Source organism: Oncorhynchus gorbuscha, linkage group LG16 (assembly GCF_021184085.1).
Source record: "Oncorhynchus gorbuscha isolate QuinsamMale2020 ecotype Even-year linkage group LG16, OgorEven_v1.0, whole genome shotgun sequence".
Lineage (NCBI taxonomy): Eukaryota > Metazoa > Chordata > Actinopteri > Salmoniformes > Salmonidae > Oncorhynchus > Oncorhynchus gorbuscha.
In genome coordinates this window covers 12,606,190-12,624,554 of record NC_060188.1, presented here as the reverse complement: position 1 = coordinate 12,624,554, position 18,365 = coordinate 12,606,190, and the positions used below count along the sequence as shown (strand labels likewise).

The following is an 18,365-nucleotide window of genomic DNA, read 5'->3' as shown; positions in this document are numbered from 1 at the left end:
AGACGCTATTTTACCACTTCAGACCCTTTCCCGCCATCTGATCAACATGTGATGTCGTTCATGGTAATCTATCAATCTCACGTGGATGTGGCCATGCGCAGAATTAGATTGAACAAAACTGGGACCTACTACTATTAGTAGGATCTTAATTTTAGCCAGTTTTTGTGTAAATTCCTTGCATATCAAGTTTATATTTGGTCAAGTGCAAAAGTGTCTAGCACTTACACAGCAGGAAATCTCATGTGCAGTTTACAAAGAGACAAAAACACAACAGACAATGTCAACCACCCATCCCATTCCTTCTTCCTCACAGATCACAGATCTCACAGATCTTCCGGCCTGCCTTTTACACTTGACCAAATATAAACTTGATATTTCTTGGCAGACGGACAGGTTGCAACAGGGAGGAGTCTCACAGTTCTGTTCAGTCCAGGACAGGCTGAAGGACAAACAGACAGAAAGTTGCAGGAAGAGAAAAGGACAACAGACTGACCAACAAAATTAAAGGTGAGTTAAAATTTTTGGATAAAGAAAAGAAAGTTTTTACAGATTTTATGGTATTTGTTTAATTTTTGCTTCCCAAGTGTTTCCCATATCAGATCACCAGTAATATCAACAGGCCTATGGCATGGCTTCTGTCTGTTTTTAAACTTTACTTTTAGGTATTTAAAACCCAATATTTATCATTTCAGATCACCAGTAATATCAACAGGCCTATGGCATGGCTTCTGTCTGTTTTTAAACTTTACTTTTAGGTATTTAAAACCCAATATTTATCATTTCAGATCACCAGTAATATCAACAGGCCTATGGCATGGCTTCTGTCTGTTTTTAAACTTTACCTTTAGGTATTTAAAACCCAATATTTATCAAATGTATTTGACTTCATTTGAAAATGACTAGGTTAGACATTTACTGTCAGTTAACATGTATTGTGAGCGATTTTAATGGGATATCTTATCTATTAAGGTTTATTGAGAGCTGTAGCTTGACCTACTTACTGTTGCTGGGGTAGAGGAGCCACAATACAAACCTTTAACATGGATAACGTGTGGGCCTAGACCTGGATGATTTCATCTTGTCTATAGGGTGTAATAAATTACCTTGAAATATAATAGCACTTTTCTAAAAGGAATAAATCTACTCATCTGAACATAGCCTACTGCCTCTCTGTCTACACAAACATAGAAACTAATTACCAGTTCTATCCTCTGTCCATTGGTTTAAGAGTTGTCTGTCTGTACTCCACAGGAATGGCGTCTCCTGCATCGATGGCGGGCCGCAGGGTATTATCTGCTGCATCACACGCAGGCCATGAGGGAGGATCAGGTGTGTGTAATGTACTTAACTCTTCTCATATTGTGTTCTATTCTCTGTGCCCTACTGCCTGCACCTTTTGTGTTCAGTTGGGCTTCTGGGTTTAACATTAACAGAGGTTTGTGGAAAGTTGGCAGTGTTCCTCTTACATTCATTAAATGTTTGTACTCTGCTGTATTTAGGCCTGTCAGGTGACTTACAAATGTATCATATTGTAATTGAGGCGCTGCTGTCCTGCATGTCAGAGCCTGAGACAAGGAACCAAGGCTGAGTCGCTGAAATCTGAAATGGATCATCAGTGTTTTGGAGCTGCTCTGTTACTTAGTTATGCTGGTGTTGTAATGTACCCAAGCCTTGATAACTCAGGGTCACACAGAACCGTTGAGTCTGATCTAGCGGAAATGGTTTGACCTCCACAGCTAGGACCTGGAAGATCCTGTCGTTTGTGTTGGCCCTACCTGGCGTGGCCGTCTGCATCGCCAACGCCTACATGAAGATGCAGCAGCACTCCCATGAACCCCCTGAGTTTGTGGCCTACTCACACCTTCGCATCCGCACCAAGGTGATATAGGAGGCACTCTGTTAACCAACAGACTATCTTCACTCACAGTTCATCATCTACATGTTAGGATTGGTAGTAGTAGTGGGATGTCTTTCTGAACATAGGTCTAGTTTTATCCAATCTATCCTGAATGATGAAAACAACTTTCTCTTTCAGAAATGGCCCTGGGGTGATGGCAACCACTCTCTCTTCCACAACCCTCATGAAAATGCTCTTCCTGAGGGCTATGAGGGCCCCCACCACTAAGGAAACCTAACTCTATGCTGATCATCCACCTTCCCTGATTGCTACATGCTGAATAGCTGTAATCTATAGCTCTAATGAACCTGGCATTATGCTACTGACCAAGGGGCCAATTAGCAACACTACTGACTGTGGCTCTCTCAGTCAGATAGAAATTTAAAAAATATACTAGTTTTATTGTATCACACACACTGAGTGGTTTCTCATTTGTTTACCTCTAACTGTCTGATGTTACGTGTAAGATGAATGGAACTAGTATGTAAACATACATATATTCCAGTTCTGAACACCAAACATACATTGAGGACAACAGACCAACACAGACGTTGGCTGTGCGTAGTGGGTGTGGCCTTGCTCTTACCACAGAACATTGGCTGTCATTTTCTGTTCATTTCCACACAATTCTCCATGTTGAATCCCCACTGTTCGTCTTGAGCACCGAGCAGGTGACCTACTGCGCATAGTCAACATTGGTGTTGATCTGTCTTGTCCTTTAGATACAGTATTCCTTTTCAGACAGGACAAAAGAGAAAGACGTCTAAACAGATTTATTGAGGAGCGTGGATTCACATGAGGGGAGTGAAAGCTGATCTCTGTTATCGTCACCTTGCAGCTACTCCTAAAGTTCACTTTATTTACAGCATATACAACATAGCACCCAGTTCCACCCTGATTATTAGTCATCCAAGTCAATACAGGACATTTACAGGACAGCTGTGTAGATTTCAAAATCAAACTGAAAATATAAAAAAAGTTAACATTACATGCAACAAAAGTATTTAGCATATTACATTATGCTAATATGTTTTAATTATAATACAACTTCATTTACAGTGCACCATGAGATAAAAAATGATTTCCCTCATGATTCTGTCTGAGAACCCATCCCTTTAAATGGCAGCGTGACTCCTTTAAATAGAAATGTAATATTCTGAAGAAAATAATTCAAACTTCAATGACTTTGTAAACACCAATATTGGAATATAAAGGTTATTTGTTGTGAGACAAAGACAGATATTCACAAGGAAGGGAGGCTTTTCACAATGACAAACGTTAACTTCAGTGGCATTGGAGAGACAATCACATGATCTCATACCATCCCTAATAAATCTATTTGATCCTGTTTCTCCTCTCCATCTCCACCCAACACCCCTCTTTCCTCCTACCCCCCTCATCTCAGCTCAGGGCCATGGTGGCCAGACTCACTATGTCACGTTTCAGAGTCTCTGTACAGTCTGCCTCTCTGGCCAGTCTGCACAGGCAGTCTGCAGCCAGGGTAGAAGGGTGGGGCTGGGAGAAGCCCTGAGAGCCCAGCAGTAGGGACAGGCAGGCCCTGCCCAGTCCAGGATAGCTGTACCGTTGGGAAAACCAATACACCTGTGGTAGGAGAGTCCATCTACCAGGACCAACTTTAGAGTCCTGTACAGAATCCGCAACCTTCTGTGTGTTTGAAACACTCCTCAGTTTAGAACGTCTTTTGCAGCACTTTGAGGCAGAACTTGATTTCAGCGGATTGACACAAGTCTCCAGTCCTGAGCTTGTCTTTGGTGCACTAATGCCCTTCTGGCCTGGTCCCGGGGCAGTGTGCCGTCTACCCTCTGTCTGCTGACAGGGTTGGAGTCCAGAGCCATGTAGTGACTCAGCCTGGCCTGCTGTCACTGTGGGGGCCAAGGAGTCTGTCTGGGCCTCAGAACCACTCAACTCTAGTCCAGATGTGCGGTTTGCCAGGCTCTCGTCAGCAGACTCTCCCTCTGACCCATATTGGTCCATGTTAGATGGAGGCTTTTTGCCAACGTCTGCAATTCGACCAGCATTCTTGGCAGAGCAGGACAGCAAAGACACACACAGATCCTCCACCTCCCTCTGCAACTCTGTCACCAAAAACCTACAGGCCCCCATCATCGTCTCAGCTAGGGGGGTCTTCTGGAAGCCCTGTGCCTCTGGGGAGGGTTCTTCTGCCCCGTCTCTCCAGACACCCAGCCCCTCAGAGGCCAAGGATCCCAAAATCTGACACTCTCCTCTGCCTTCTCTCTCCGTCTCATCCCCCTGTTCCTCTGCAGTCTTTCCGTCCTTGTTCAGGCGACAGCCATGCAGATAGTGCAGTACAGGTAGCAGCATGCCTTGGCTCACATCCCTGATGGGGATGGCCTCCCCAGTTCTCCCTTGTGCCTCTCCAAAGCCCCCCCTCAACAGGGCCCTGAAGTACTCCGACCCCACCACCTCAGTTCCCTCCGCCCCAGCCACTGCTTCCCTATTGGCTGACACCTGGCTCCCATCATCCAGCAGGAAGAGGAGGTCAAAGGTTGAGTCATTGTAAGGACAGATATTGACCAGACGAGGCTTTTTTAAGGGAGGGGGTGAAGCTTTACCGGTTTGTGAGACTGACAGGGGTTTGATAGGACTGAGTACCCTGCACCTTCTTTTAGCCAGTACTGTTTTGGGGCAACCCATCAGACTAGAGAGGCATCCAATCAGCAGGGAGAAATATAGAGAGTGGAGCTGGGGGGCGGAGACATGTTGCGGTGAGTTGAGACAATCTGAGAGGAGTCGTCGGCATTCACTGGTGTGATGGTCTTCCTCTTCCTCGTCCTCATTACATCCAAGGGGCTCCAGAGCCAAGAGTAGACCACCGTTGTCTAGAAGAAGTTTCTTCAAGAGAACCTTGTTACTGTTAGGGAACACAAGTTGATGTCAGATTACAGTTGGTATACATTTCTTAACATTCCACCAGTGCCATTTCACACAAAACAATTTGACTTACCCATTTACTAGTGGTAGAGACAGAGCACAGTTCAGCTTGTCTGACTCTGAGCCTGACAGCATCACATGGCTCAGGACTCCAGAACCAAATCCAGACTCACACTGAACACGTAGATTACTAAGCAGAGCAAGACCTAAAGACAATAAATTATACCCAAAACGTTACAGCAGCACCATGACAAACTAAAAAACAAACTTTATGATCAAGTACATCAATTAAACTTACCAAGCTGTTTCACTTTGGACTTGACCCTATCAGTCTGCCTCTCTCCAGCTCCCCAACTCTCAGGGTCACTCCCTCTCTGGACCAGGTGATGGCGGATCAGAGCCACTGAGCCAGTCCTGACCAGCGCCTGCAGACAGTTGGGGTTGCAGCTCAGCCGGCACAGCATGCGGAAGCACCTGCCGCTGGGGTCCTGATGCTGGCTGAGGTAGAAGAGTAGGCCAGAGATGATGCCTGAGTTGACCAGAGCAGCGCTGGGGTCCGTGGCATGAGAGAAGCGTGAGAGCAGCAGCAGGATGGGAGACTCTGGGGCCCAAGGCTCAGGGTGGTAGGGGTGGTGGTAGGCCTGGGGTCGGGACACTGTGGGAGGGGTGTCGAGGGGCACCACACTGGAGTGGGTGGTTGAGGGGACACGTGGCCTTTTCCGTGGAGGGGAGGAGAACTTGGATGGGGAGACGGAAGTGAGGGGTGGAATAGTGGGGGAAGGGAGAGAAGAGGTAGAGGAGCCAGGCTGGGCTCTGGGGGTGGAGGTAGAGGAGCTGGGCTGGGCTCGGGGGTGGAGGTAGAGGAGCTGGGCTGGGCTCGGGGGTGGAGGTAGAGGAGCTGGGCTGGGCTCGGGGGTGGAGGTAGAGGAGCTGGGCTGGGCTCGGGGGTGGAGGTAGAGGAGCTGGGCTGGGCTCGGGGGGTGGAGGTAGAGGAGCTGGGCTGGGCTCGGGGGGTGGAGGTAGAGGAGCTGGGCTGGGCGGTGGAGGTAGAGGAGCCGGGCTGGGCGGTGGAGGTAGAGGAGCCGGGCTGGGCGGTGGAGGTAGAGGAGCCGGGCTGGGCGGTGGAGGTAGAGGAGCCGGGCTGGGCTGGAGGTAGAGGAGCCGGGCTGGGCTCGGGGGTTGGAGTTAGAGGAGCCGGGCTGGGCTTGGGGGTTGGAGTTAGAGAAGGGCAGAGGGACACAGGGAGGCAGATCAGCGGTTTTTGAGGGAGATGACATGTGGACCTGAGCTGGAGAACTCGTTGAGGTAGAGGGGGTGGATTGACTCTGAGATTTGGGTGCGGATAAGGGAGTGGAGGAAGGTAGTGAGCTGGTAGGAGATAAGCATTTTAAAGGGGAATGACAGTCAGTGGAAGAGGTTTGGGGAGAAGAAGAAGGGATATGAAGACTCCCCCAATCTCCCTCCGTGCCTCCAGAAGAGTCAAGAAGATCCCCCTCAGAGGAGATCAACCCTTCAGACACCAACCAGGACCTGGAGGAGCAGCAATAGGACAGGTCAGATAACCATTTTTACAAAACTCAAATAATTCACAGGTGCACAAACCCAGAGGGGGGCAAAGGTGAGTCAGTTCACTCACCTCAGGCTAAGAAAGCTGGATGACCCAAGGACATGCTCCTTCCCCATCTCCTCTTTCCTGTTCCCCTCTGGGGGAGGGAAGTCAAATGAGTCGAAACATGACGTAGACAGCAGCTCTGACGCAAACATGGTAGAGGTGAGGCTCACATCCATCTTCCCAGCAGATGGCTCCTCACCTTTAGCCAGCTCCACTAACCGAGCAACTAGTAGGGGGACTATTCCCAATTCTTGTAACTGTTCCAGGGCAGCTTCGTCATAGACAAAGTCAACACAAGCCAGAATGACCAATCGGTCGAGGGGGTGGCTCCGATGGACACCAAGGAAGCCAATCAACACCTCCAGACCGCCACTCTCCTTCACTTTGGCCCGGTTCACTGCCTCTTTGCAGCATAAGCAGAGAGCCTTGAGGAACACTCCAGACTTCAGGCAGTCCTTCTTGACCTCCTCCGTAAACTTCTGGATTACCCCCAGGGAACCCACCAGAGGACGCAAGCAGCCTTGAGTGCACATGTTGGCCAGGGTTTTCAACGCAAGCTCCTCAAAAGGTTTAGCGGCCTCTCCCGAAGCCATGACACCTAGCTGAGCTAGAACCCCAGATCGGGACACCTCTCTAGCACACTCTACACCACAGCTCCTGGTGAGCTCATGGAGGGTCCGGAGTGCTGCTCTCCTCAGCCCCAGAGGGTACTCTGGAGCAATGAGCGGGGCGAGAGCAGTCAGAGTACCCTGGGTGAGCAGTAAAAGGCGGTTTGAGGGGGTGTCTGCAAGGTAGAGGAGGGCACGGGCAGCTGACTGAGCACACTCGAGTTTAGAGGAAGGGGCTTCCAGTGGGTCATCAGAGGGAGGGGATGGGGCAGATGCAAGAGAGACGCAGAGGAGCAGGAGTGGAACACCACCTGTGTCGAAAACAGAAAAGCAATTATTTTTCAGGGACAAAATCTAATGTTCAACTTATACAGTACCAGTACTCATTCAAGGGTTTCTTTATTTTTACTATATTGTAGAATAATAGTGAAGACATCAAAACTATGAAAGAACACATATGGAATCATGTAGTAACCATAAAAATGTTAAACAAATCAAAATAAATTTTATATTTGAGGTTCTTCAAAATAGCCACCCTTTGCCAAGTGTGTGCAAAGCTGTCAAGGCATTCTCTCAACCAGCTTCAAGGCATTCTCTCAACCAGCTTCACCTGGAATGCATTTAAATTAACAGCGTTGTGAAAGTTTATTTGTGGAATTTCTTTCCTTCTTAATGCGTTTGAGCCAATCAGTTGTGTTGTGACAAAGTAGGGGTGTATGCAGAAGATGCCAAATATGGACTTTTTAAAAAACCAAATAGGGGTAAGAACAGCTCAAATAAGCAAAGAGAAATGACAGTCTTTAATAGAACTTTAAGACATGAAGGTCAGTCAATCCAGATAATTTCAAGAACTTTAAAAGTTTTTTCAAGTGCAGTCACAAAAACCATCAAGCGCTATGATGAAACTGGCTCTCATGAGGACCACCACAGGAAAGGAAGATCCAGAGTTACCTCTGCTGCAGAGAATAAGTTCATTAACTTCTTGGTGACAGGGGGCAGTATTTTCACACCCGGATGAAATGAATGCCCAAATTCAACTGCCTGCTACTCATCCCCTGAAGATAAGATATGCATATTATTAGTAGATTTGGATAGACTCTGGGACTCCAGATTTCTAAGGGACCTTCTTGCAGTTCCTAGCGCTTCCACTGGATGTCAACAGTCTTTAGAAATTGGTTGAGGTTTTTCCTTTGTAATGAAGAAGTACAGCCATCTTGAACGAGGGTCACTTGAAGTGTACTGTTACGATAGAGGTGCATGACCAGAAAGCTAGCTACAGTTTGTTTTCCTCCTGTATTGAACACAGATCATCCAGTCTTCAATTTTATCGATTATTACTTTTAAAAATATACCCGAAGTTGTATTACAAAAGTAGTTTAAAATGTTTTGGCAAAGTTTGCAGGTAACTTTTGAGATATTTTGTCGTAACGTTGCGCAAGTTGGAACCGGTGTTTTTCTGGATCAAATGCGCCAAATAAATGGACATTTTGGATATATATTGACGGAATTAAATCGAACAAAATGACCATTTGTGATGTTTATGGGACATATTGGAGTACCAACAAAAGAAGCTTGTCCAAGGTAAGGCATGAATTATATTTTTATTTATGCGTTTTGTGTCGTGCCTGCAGGATTGAAATATGCTTCTCTCTCTTTGTTTACGGAGGTGCTATCCTCAGATAATAGCATTGTTTGCTTTCGCCGAAAAGCCTTTTTGAAATCTGACATGTTGGCTGGATTCACAAGTGTAGCTTTAATTTGCTATCTTGCATGTGTGATTTAATGAAAGTTAGATTTTTATAGTAATTTATTTGAATTAGGCGCTCTGCATTTTGCCTGGCTTTTGGTCAGGTGGGACGCTAGCATCCCACATATCCCAGAGAGGTTAAGAGTCACCATCCTCAGAAATTGCAGCCCAAATAAGTGCTTCAGAGTACAAGTAAGACATCTCAACATTAACTGTTCAGAGGAGACTGCATGAAATCAGGCCTTCATGATCAAATTGCTGCAAAGAAACCACTACTAAAGGGCCACTAAGATGAGACTTGGGCAAAGAAACATGAGCAATGGACTTCAAAAAGGTCTTCAAAAGCAAAGTTAGCAAACAGATTACCGACCATTTAAAATCCCACCGTACCTTCTCCGCTATGCAACCTGGTTTCAGAGCTGGTCATGGGTGCACCTCAGCCACGCTCAAGGTTCTAAATGACATCATAACCTCCATCGATAAGAGACATTACTGTGCAGCCGTATTCATCGACCTGGCAAAGGCTTTCGACTCTGTCAAACACAACATTCTTATTGGCAGACTCGACAGCCTTGGTTTCTCAAATGATTGCCTCGCCTGGTTTACCAACTACTTCTCAGACGGAGTTCAGTGTGTCAAATCAGGGGGCCTGTTGTCCGGACCTCTGGCTGTCTCTATGGGGGTGCCACAGGGTTCAATCCTCGGGTCGACTCTCTTCTCTGTATACATCACTGATGCTGCTCTTGGTGCTGGTGATTCTCTGGTACACCTCTACGCAGAGGACACCATTCTGTATACTTCTGGCCCCTCTTTGGACACTGTTAACTAACCTCCAGACGAGCTTCAATGCCATACAACTCTCCTTCCGTGGCCTCCAACTGCTCTTAAAACGCAGGGGGAACTAAATGCATGCTATTCAACCGGTCACTGCCCGCACCTGCTAGCCTGTCCATCATCATCACTGCTCTGAACGGCTCTGACTTAGACTACGTGGACAACTACAAATACCTAGGTGTCTGGTTAGCCTGTAAACTCTCCTTCCAGACTCACATTAAGCATCTCCAATCCAAAATTAAATCTAGAATTGGCTTCCTATATCGCAATAAAGCATTCTTCACTCATGCTGCCAAACATACCCTCGTAAAACTGACCATCCTACCGATCCTCGACTTCGGTGATGTCATCTATAAAATAGCCTCCAAAACTCTACTCGACAAACTGGATGCAGTCTATCACAGTGTCATCCGTTTTGTCACCAAAGCCCCATACACTACCCACCATTACGACCTGTACGCTCTCGTTGGTTGGCACTCGTTTCATACTCGTCGCCAAACCCACTGGCTACAGGTTATCTATAAGTTTCTGCTAGGTAAAGCCCCGCCTTATCTAAGCTCACTGGTTACCATAGCAGCGCCCACTCGTAGCACACGCTCCCGCAGGTATATCTCACTGGTCACCCCCAAAGCCAATTCCTCCTTTGGTTGTCTTTCCTTCCAGTTCTTTGCTGCCAATGACAGGAACGAACTGCAAAAATCTCTGAAGCTGGAGACTCACATATCCCTCACTAGCTTTAAGCACCAGCTGTCAGAGCAGCTCACAGATCACTGCACCTGTACATTGCCCATCTATCTGCCTACCTCATCCCCATACAGTATATATTTAGCTTGCTCCTTTGCACCCCATTATCTCTACTTGCACATTCATCTTCTGCATATCTACCATTCCAGTGTTTAATTGCTATATTGTAATTACTTCGCCAACATGGCCTACTTATTGCCTTAACTCTCTCATCTTACCTCATTTGCACTCACTCTATATAGACTTTTTGTCTTCTTTTGTTCGACTGTATTATTGGACTATGTTTTTTTTATTCCATGTGTAACTCTGTGTTGTTGTATGTGTTGAATTGCTATGCTTTATCATCTTGGCCAGGTGGCAGTTGTAAATGAGAACTAATTCTCAACTAGCTTACCGGGTTAAATAAAGGTGAAAAAATACCAACAAAAAAAACCATAGGCCGATGGAAATCTGTCCTTTGGCCTGATGAGTCCAAATGTGAGACGCAAAGTAGGTGAACAGATTATATCCGCATGTGTGGTTCCCACTGTGAAGCATGGAGGAGGATGTGTGATGGTGTGGGGGTGCTTTGCTGGTGACACGGTCAGTGATTTATTTAGAATTCAAGGCGCACTTAACCACCATGGCTACCACAGCATTCTGCAGCAATACACCATCCCATCTGGTTTGCGCTTAGTGGGACAATCATTTGTTTATGAACAGGACAGGTGAAGCTGGTTGAGAGAATGCCAAGAGTGTGCAAAACTGTCATTAAGGCGGCTACTTTGAAGAATAAAAAAATATATTTTGATTTGTTTAACACTTTTATGGTAACTCCGTGATTCCATATGCCTTATTACATAGTTTGATGTCTTCCCTCTTATTCTACAATGTAGATAGTAGTACAAATAAAGAGAAACCCTGTTTCCAAACTTTTGACTGGTACTGTACTACAAAACAAAAAAACTAATCAGAAAGTGATGTACAGACAGACACAGGCAGCCAAAATCATTATTACATTTTTAACATACCGGCAGAGTGGATAAGTGTGGAACTCTCTGGGTCCATGGCCAAGTTCCCCAAGGCCCGGGCTGCTCTGTTCTGGATCGTCTCCATGGCTACATTCTTCTTCAAAATACCCACTAAGAGAGGAAAAGCAAATTTATATATTTCTGAAATTCTCACCATCATGTGAAATGAATGATTTAAACGTATTGTGATAGTCACTTGCCCACAATAGATATTCCATCAAGCTTTCTAACCTTTAGAGGGGAGAAAAACATTAAATATCATAATGTAAGTCACCACTGTCCAACTTTTCATACTAAACATTCATATTCAATCAATGTAAATGTGTAGCAGCCCTGATTTGTCCTACACCCTTCGGTCTCACCTCAACTCGTGTCTGTCTCTCAGTGCAGCAGTTAGCCAGGATGCTGAGAGCCAGGTCCAGAGTCTTCCTGGAACACTCAGGGTGCTTTAGCAGGTCCAGGAGAGTGCGCAGTCCACCCTGGCCTCGGAATCGAGCTATCCCACTGCTTCCTCCTTTAATGTGCTGTGTGCGGATGGCCACCAGTGCTCGCCACTGCCCAGCTTTGACCCTCTTGTCCAGCTGTCTGTGTCCACTGGTGTCCGGCCCTGCAGTGCCTGGCTTGTGGTCCTCGGCTGCTGCTCGCCCAGGTTTAGAGAGCTGTGACAGGCACCAGGTCAGAGAGGTCTCTGGGGAGGCTGAGGACACTTCTCTGGGGTTGCCTGCCCATGTCCCATGTTTCTGGATCCCTGGCACTGGCTTTGACGCCATGATGCGACTAATTGTCTTCAACCCACCTGCTCTTCTGCTTATCCTCACTAACAAGTCACTTCAGACAGAAAGTGATGACATGGATGATGAAGGGGGGACTGAGGGGCAGAAATGTGGATCATTATTTTTGTGCATTTGACTTTTCAATTTTCTTAGGCTACATCAAAGTTATACAGTATTAAACATGGTTAACAAATGATCTCCTCCAGTGTATTTTCATCTTAATCCATTTCCAAAGTTTGTCAAAACATTCTGGAAAATAACAAAAATGCTACCAATACTGGCATGACAAGTGGAAGAAATTACCCTTTGACCCCACTTCTTAGCAATGCTGCTGGGAGTTGAAGTTTGTAAACCTCTCGTCCACTCCCTACAAAGACAGGCCTCTGTATGCGAGAAGGCCCAACAAACAATCACGGTGCGTTATTGTGCGAACACAAGTGCTGTAATCTATGTTTTTAAGTCCCATCTCAAGAGTAATAAAGTATTTGCAATGACTAATTATTCCCACCGACATAATTAATTCAATCAAACGAAGAATAATCGTTTTAGCTAGCCGCTAACGCCATCTTTTAGCTGGACGATAAACAGGAGGCGCCACGAAAAGGGGGAGGGATGTGTGAAGGGGTGGGTCGTTCTATTTAATCATGGGCCTTGTAGTCTCAGCTGTTTTACAACTATCAGAATTAAGTAATATTTCTCTATGAAAAATAACATTTCCCAAAACGTGTATAAATAACTCCTCGTTTCAAGCCATATCTATAGCAGCCGGTGATTGTTGTTAAGTAAGCTAAATAAATATTGTTTCGTTAGAACTGTAAAAACTACATTTTCCATATTGCTCTACGATGCGATTGCTACGATCACTGGGAGGTGCTGGAAACAAGTATGGGGTTGTTATATTCATCGTTTTAGTTGATGCGGGGGAAAAAATAATCGCATGCCATAGCAGAGTTGTTAAATTATTGGTTTGAATTGCTTGTCATATCCTACTTCAAACAAATTGTATTGTCACTGAGTAACACAATGGATGTTATTGAGACGGTTGTAACAGAGAGTATTGAAGTAGATGAATCTCCAACGGCGTCCAGTTTGGCTACAGATAATTCGAAAGCAGGTCAGTGCAACTTGTCAGCAGATTGCATTCATCGTTATTTGCGAGGAGCTCGATGAGTTTGTGGTTTATCACTGATATTTATCAGAATAATTTGAATTGGCTCTCAAAGTTTCTCAATAGGGCACGTTTCTGTAAACACACGGACTACAAGGAAAACACATGACAAATTAATAAACAACATTTAACAAAACGTAATTTATTTATATCTCATTGTTTTTATATATACACATTTATCAACTTCCCTTCTCCAGAGTTTGTATGGACTTTACAAGCCACATGGGAACTTGTCCAAACCCGCCTCGAAATGGACCAGGATTTTGACCAGCCAGTGTGCAAGAAAAAGAAACTGTGGGAGACAGTGGCTGAGAGAGTGACTGCCAAGCTAAGAGCAGCTGGGAGCACAGATGTCACAGTCAAGGCCTATGAGTGTGATCTGAAGTGGCGTAACATGTTGGCCACATACAGGAAAAATGCTGAGAGGTCCAAGAGACTGGGGGCCCAGAGTGTCCACTGGGAGTTCTTCAAGGCCATGCATGAGGTCCTGGGGAAGAGTCGAGAGGAGATTGAGGCACAGCGCAGGTCCAAACTCAACGGGACCAAGCTGGGCAAGGCTATTGCCAGCAAGCGGTTTACCCCCATCCTTCCTACACCCTCCCTGACAGCTGCCCCCTTTGCTTCCAGGCCCCCCCAGGATGTCCTGCAGCTGTACATGGAGCTGCAGGAGAGGAAGATGAACATGTGGGCCCAGCAGAAGGCCCTGGAGGAGAGGAAGATAGATGCCATCAATAATCTAGCCCGTGCAATCTCCAGTTTGTCTCACAGTCAAAACAACAGTTTCCAGCTGCCAGAGTAGCAGTACAGCACACCCGAGCAAAGGAGTTCTCACTGAACTAAAAACTTTTGGATTTTGTGTAATATATAGAAGCTTGTGCATAGAATGAAAGACTGCATCATGCAAATGTTTCTGAAGCGTTCAACCATTCAGCTACTTTGTGTTGTGATGATTTGTCATTGTATACGTTTTTATTATGCTATAATAACACAATTTGACAAAGGATTTCAGTGCAGGAATTCCCTGTAATACCTGTGAATGAGAAGAAGGCTACACGGGGCATATTGTACATAGATCTGCCATAGGATACAAATAATCCTACATATGTATAAAATACAAGATATTGCTGTGATACTCTTCCTTTTAACAGCATTTATATTGTATATTTTATTATCTCAATACAAACACAAAAATTATAAATCACTTTATGTACTTCCAGAATCCAACTCTTTGTACAGCAAATCTGCAATGGCTTCCCTTCTCCTCACACCCTCCTCATCACACTCCCCCTCTCCCTCCTGTGTCCCTGCCTCCCTCTCAACCTGTCCGTTGACCACTTTCCCCATGTCCAGAAATACATTGTGGAGTATGCAAGCAGTAAGCACAACTGCTTTGGCTCTTTCATAGTTTCCCATGTCCAAATACCTGAGCCTTTCAAATCTGGCTTTCAGGTCAGCCACAGCCTGGTCCAGGAGGTAAAAATGGGCTTCCAGGGACCTGTTGTAAAGATTTCCCCTGGGGCCACGACCCACTACATACGGGGTCAATATCTGGGCAGAGGCTGGATATCCTACTCGAGCCACTATGCAGGTCCCCGGGGGCATCATCTCAGGGAGCTGTTTGAGTTTGTCCCTCAGAGCACTGGCTCTATCCAGGTCTGATCCCTTGCTGATTCTGCAGTGTATCAACCTGCCTGTATGGTTACACACCAGCTCCAGGTTCAGCCAGGAGTCGGGATGGGCCTCCTTCTTCATCCTCTTTACCTCTGGCACCATGCTCTCCACATCCTGTTTGCCAATGGGCAGGCGGATGGGGATGCGGGTGTGCCCCAAGACTCCCAAGACCCTGGGGACGCCCTTCTCTTCTAAGCCCTTGGCTTTCCCCAGCAGGCTGGAGAGGGGGGAGAGGTTTTCAACAGCCTCAATGCCTGGAGGAGAGAAGGACCAGAAACAAACACAGGTGTTTGTCAGGATATTGTAATTCAGTGATATTCTGCAGTGAGGTTGACCCCCCCCAAAAAAAAAAAAAATAATAATAATAATAATAATGTATGGGACAATATACAAACGTTTTTGAGAAAGATAATTGGAAAACATTTCTTGAGTAAATGTATTGATGCCTTTTCATTTTGAAGTTAATGCAATTAATTGAAGGTTATTTGTTGATGTAAAAATCTAAATTGACTGATTTTAAGGTTGTGTCATCCGATTTGGGGTGGTAAGAAATGATTGGGGGGGGGGAATGGGGTCACCAGAAATACTGGCGGATAAAATGGGGTCCATGCTGAAAAAGTTTGTATAACACTTGTAATTGATCCACATTGAACAGCAGTCTACATACCAGTCGGCCATCTAATTTGTTGGTCCTCAAGTGTGTTCACACGCTCACAAAAGGAAAAGAAGATCCTATGAATGTTTCCTTTTTCCAGGCGGAAACTGGTAGACACAGAGCGATAGCTGAGGCGCTTGGAGAGGAGGGTGAGGGACAGGAGAACAGTGTGGGACAGGGATAAGCGGGCACGTCCTGCCATACGGCTCTGATTGTATCTTGAGTTTGAATTCTGGAGGAGATCTGTAATGTACTGAGAGATGAAAAGAAACATAAATCAGGTCTGTGCATAGCAAATGAACCAAATGGTGTCATCTCAAATCTGCATTAGTGTGGGGATGGAAAAATAGATCAAGCCACAACAATGAAGAAAAGTAGGCCTACTGAAGGCTACCTGAACTGCAGCGTTTTCCTCAGCATCAGTTAACTGTTGAGATTCAGACTCTTCTACATGAGAAAGTGTTGTAAATTCTGTTGTTGACCGAATTTGGTTTTTCTGTTGAGGTTCTTCCACCAGCTGAGACAGTTGTAGGTAGATTGGTCCAGGCTGGTCCTGAACCTTTGCTAGAAGGTCAGCTTCCAGAATTTCTTCCACTGTTCGGTCCAATCGTTGCTCCAGTTCGTCTTGAGAAAGAGGCTCCCATTCACGCTGCATCATTTCGAGCACAGCTCGACCAGCTGACTCAACATAATTATTATCCATGCGTGTGCGTGGTGCTGAGCGCAGTGGAAAAAGTTTGATAGAGGACCACCGAAACGGTAACGTTATCCTGAATACCGTATTTAATATTTTGTTTTGCTGATTCACTCCTTTAAATAGTTTATGGATAATGCCATGATTGTTCAGAACTTGGTCTGCCAACACACTAAATTACAGGCTAGCTAGCGATCTAAAAATGTATAATACAGTGTAACTTATCACAGATACTGGTAACTAAACAAGCTAATTTAGTAAATTACGTTATATCTAACTAGCTTCCTAATCCGCTATGTCCTCAGTTATTGTGTAGATTGCTAGTTAGATACCCAACAGCTGAGTTGGAAATAAATTAGATAGCTAAATATCTGTTCTGTCTAGCTAGCTAGCTCTCATCCATCCTGCTAAAAACAAAAATATAATCTTCTTCTTTAAAGTTTTATGGCAGACGACACCTATTGGTGTATTGCCGCCATCTACTGTACGGGGTCGTCTTCGATATTATTGCAGCACGAACTATTAAGGTGGTGGAAAAGTACTAAATTGTCATACTTAAGTAAAAGTAAAGATATCTTAATAGAGAATTACCCAGTAAAATACTAAAGTATCAAAAGTAAATGGAATTGCTCAAATGTACTTAAGTATGATAATTACAAGTATCAATTATTTAAACTTACTTATATTAACAAAACCAGATGACACGATTTTTATTGGCAGATAGTCAGGGGCACACTCCAACACACAATTTACAAACGAATCATTTGTGTTTAGTGAGTCTGCCAGATCAGAGACAGTAGGAATCACCAGGGATGTTCCCTTGATAAGTGTGTGAATTGGACCTTTTCCCATCAAAATGTAGAGTACTTTTGGGTGTCAGGGAAAATGTATGGAGTAAAATGTACATTATTTTGATTTAAGAATGTAGCAAAGTAAAAGTTTCCAAAAATATAAATAGTAAAGGACAGATACCCCCCCCCCCCCCCCAAAAAAAAAAAAAAAAACTACATAAGTAAGCACTTTCAAGTATTTTTACTTAAGTACTTGACACCACTGGGTACGAAGAAAAATGCTATAGGTGCATGCTGCCACCTACTGTTTTGGCTGTATCAGCAGAAATAAACTTTTTAGGACTCAACTGCCAATGCCCATCCCTACAGGCGCTGGGAAATATATTCTGCTGTAGCTCGCGTAATACAGTAAACAAGTGCAGGACATCACACTCTTTTGGCGGTAGTATAATACACTATAATAAAACCCTGAACATTTCCTAATTTTACTGAACAGATTTTATTTCACCATATGAATGACAAAGTGAAGGCACAAAAGCATTTCACAGAATAGTGTGCATTAACGAAAGCAATAACAATATATCACACAAGGGCTGACCAAATGTATTGTTTGTCAAAAGGACTTTGTGGTTGTCCTGTTTTTAGAAGAGCATGTTGGCAAACCATTTCCATCATATATTAAGAGAATGACAACCACAGATTGTTAACTCTGAGACAGTCATTTGATCCTTTATCATGAAAGATGAGTGGACCACCGAAAATGCTAAATACCGTATTTACTGATGTTTAGTTAATTCATTTAAATATAGTTCATGCCATGCTTGTTCAGCCAACGCACTAAATTAAAGTACAGGCTAGCGAGCCATTTAAACATCCTACCAAGGTAATTTATTAGCAAATATTAAGGTCACTGAATGGGCTATTGTTATCGCTAACTCGCTAATCCACTTCATCCTCAATTGTGTAGATTAATAAAGTTACCTACCTGACCCTTTATCCAAATAAAGGAGCTAGCTACATATTTGACTCTCATCCAGCCTGCTACAAACACATTCTTCTCCTGCTGTAGTTAGTTTAATAGATTAAGTGTTCACCTCTTTCTGGTTGTAGTATAACACTACACTAGCATACAATCTTGGCAATTTCACTGAACTGATTTTATTTCACCATATGAATGACAAATACCAAGTAAAGTGAATGGCACAAAAGCATTTCACAGAGTCCATTAACAATATACCACACAGGAGG

The 18,365-nt window shown here is 44.7% G+C and overlaps 4 protein-coding genes across 4 annotated transcripts; 2 read left to right on the top strand and 2 right to left on the bottom strand.

The window, feature by feature from the left end:
- The first annotated feature begins 385 nt into the window (after positions 1 to 385).
- On the top strand, positions 386 to 2,309 carry LOC123999123 (cytochrome c oxidase subunit 6A, mitochondrial-like). Its single transcript, XM_046304549.1, has 4 exons — positions 386 to 507; positions 1,252 to 1,329; positions 1,737 to 1,879; positions 2,036 to 2,309. Exons 2-4 carry the CDS (start codon positions 1,254 to 1,256, stop codon positions 2,123 to 2,125), a joined length of 309 nt encoding a protein of 102 aa, XP_046160505.1. The 5' UTR covers positions 386 to 507; positions 1,252 to 1,253; the 3' UTR covers positions 2,126 to 2,309.
- A 346-nt stretch (positions 2,310 to 2,655) lies between these two features.
- On the bottom strand, positions 2,656 to 12,738 carry LOC123998988 (armadillo repeat-containing protein 5-like). The gene is made up of 8 exons (XM_046304295.1): positions 12,442 to 12,738; positions 11,728 to 12,233; positions 11,566 to 11,596; positions 11,366 to 11,476; positions 6,447 to 7,341; positions 5,109 to 6,340; positions 4,884 to 5,016; positions 2,656 to 4,790 (listed from the first exon to the last, which is right to left on the bottom strand). The coding sequence occupies exons 2-8, from the start codon at positions 12,133 to 12,135 to the stop codon at positions 3,299 to 3,301; spliced, it is 4,302 nt and encodes a 1,433-aa protein (XP_046160251.1). The 5' UTR covers positions 12,136 to 12,233; positions 12,442 to 12,738; the 3' UTR covers positions 2,656 to 3,298.
- Positions 12,739 to 12,772: 34 nt separating this feature from the next.
- Positions 12,773 to 15,307, top strand: LOC123999121. Its single transcript, XM_046304546.1, has 2 exons — positions 12,773 to 13,252; positions 13,504 to 15,307. Exons 1-2 carry the CDS (start codon positions 13,162 to 13,164, stop codon positions 14,103 to 14,105), a joined length of 693 nt encoding a protein of 230 aa, XP_046160502.1. The 5' UTR covers positions 12,773 to 13,161; the 3' UTR covers positions 14,106 to 15,307.
- On the bottom strand, positions 13,433 to 16,750 carry LOC123999120. The gene is made up of 3 exons (XM_046304545.1): positions 16,027 to 16,750; positions 15,645 to 15,885; positions 13,433 to 15,231 (listed from the first exon to the last, which is right to left on the bottom strand). Exons 1-3 carry the CDS (start codon positions 16,333 to 16,335, stop codon positions 14,510 to 14,512), a joined length of 1,272 nt encoding a protein of 423 aa, XP_046160501.1. The 5' UTR covers positions 16,336 to 16,750; the 3' UTR covers positions 13,433 to 14,509.
- Between the last annotated feature and the right edge of the window lie 1,615 nt (positions 16,751 to 18,365).

Excerpts from the sequence above, each read along its gene's own strand:
- LOC123999123 (XM_046304549.1), top strand. The coding sequence starts at position 1,254 with ATGGCGTCTCCTGCATCGATGGCGGGCCGCAGGGTATTATCTGCTGCA. Across the intron at positions 1,330-1,736 it reads AGGCCATGAGGGAGGATCAG|CTAGGACCTGGAAGATCCTG; the intron begins GTGTGTGTAATG and ends TGACCTCCACAG. Across the intron at positions 1,880-2,035 it reads ACCTTCGCATCCGCACCAAG|AAATGGCCCTGGGGTGATGG; the intron begins GTGATATAGGAG and ends TTTCTCTTTCAG.
- LOC123998988 (XM_046304295.1), bottom strand. The coding sequence starts at position 12,135 with ATGGCGTCAAAGCCAGTGCCAGGGATCCAGAAACATGGGACATGGGCA. Across the intron at positions 6,341-6,446 it reads TCCAGCTTTCTTAGCCTGAG|GTCCTGGTTGGTGTCTGAAG; the intron begins GTGAGTGAACTG and ends CTGCTCCTCCAG. Across the intron at positions 4,791-4,883 it reads TCTCTACCACTAGTAAATGG|TAACAAGGTTCTCTTGAAGA; the intron begins GTAAGTCAAATT and ends GTTCCCTAACAG.
- LOC123999121 (XM_046304546.1), top strand. The coding sequence starts at position 13,162 with ATGGATGTTATTGAGACGGTTGTAACAGAGAGTATTGAAGTAGATGAA. Across the intron at positions 13,253-13,503 it reads TACAGATAATTCGAAAGCAG|AGTTTGTATGGACTTTACAA; the intron begins GTCAGTGCAACT and ends TCCCTTCTCCAG.
- LOC123999120 (XM_046304545.1), bottom strand. The coding sequence starts at position 16,335 with ATGGATAATAATTATGTTGAGTCAGCTGGTCGAGCTGTGCTCGAAATG. Across the intron at positions 15,886-16,026 it reads AGGAAAACGCTGCAGTTCAG|TACATTACAGATCTCCTCCA; the intron begins GTAGCCTTCAGT and ends TTCATCTCTCAG. Across the intron at positions 15,232-15,644 it reads ACAAATTAGATGGCCGACTG|GCATTGAGGCTGTTGAAAAC; the intron begins GTATGTAGACTG and ends TCTCTCCTCCAG.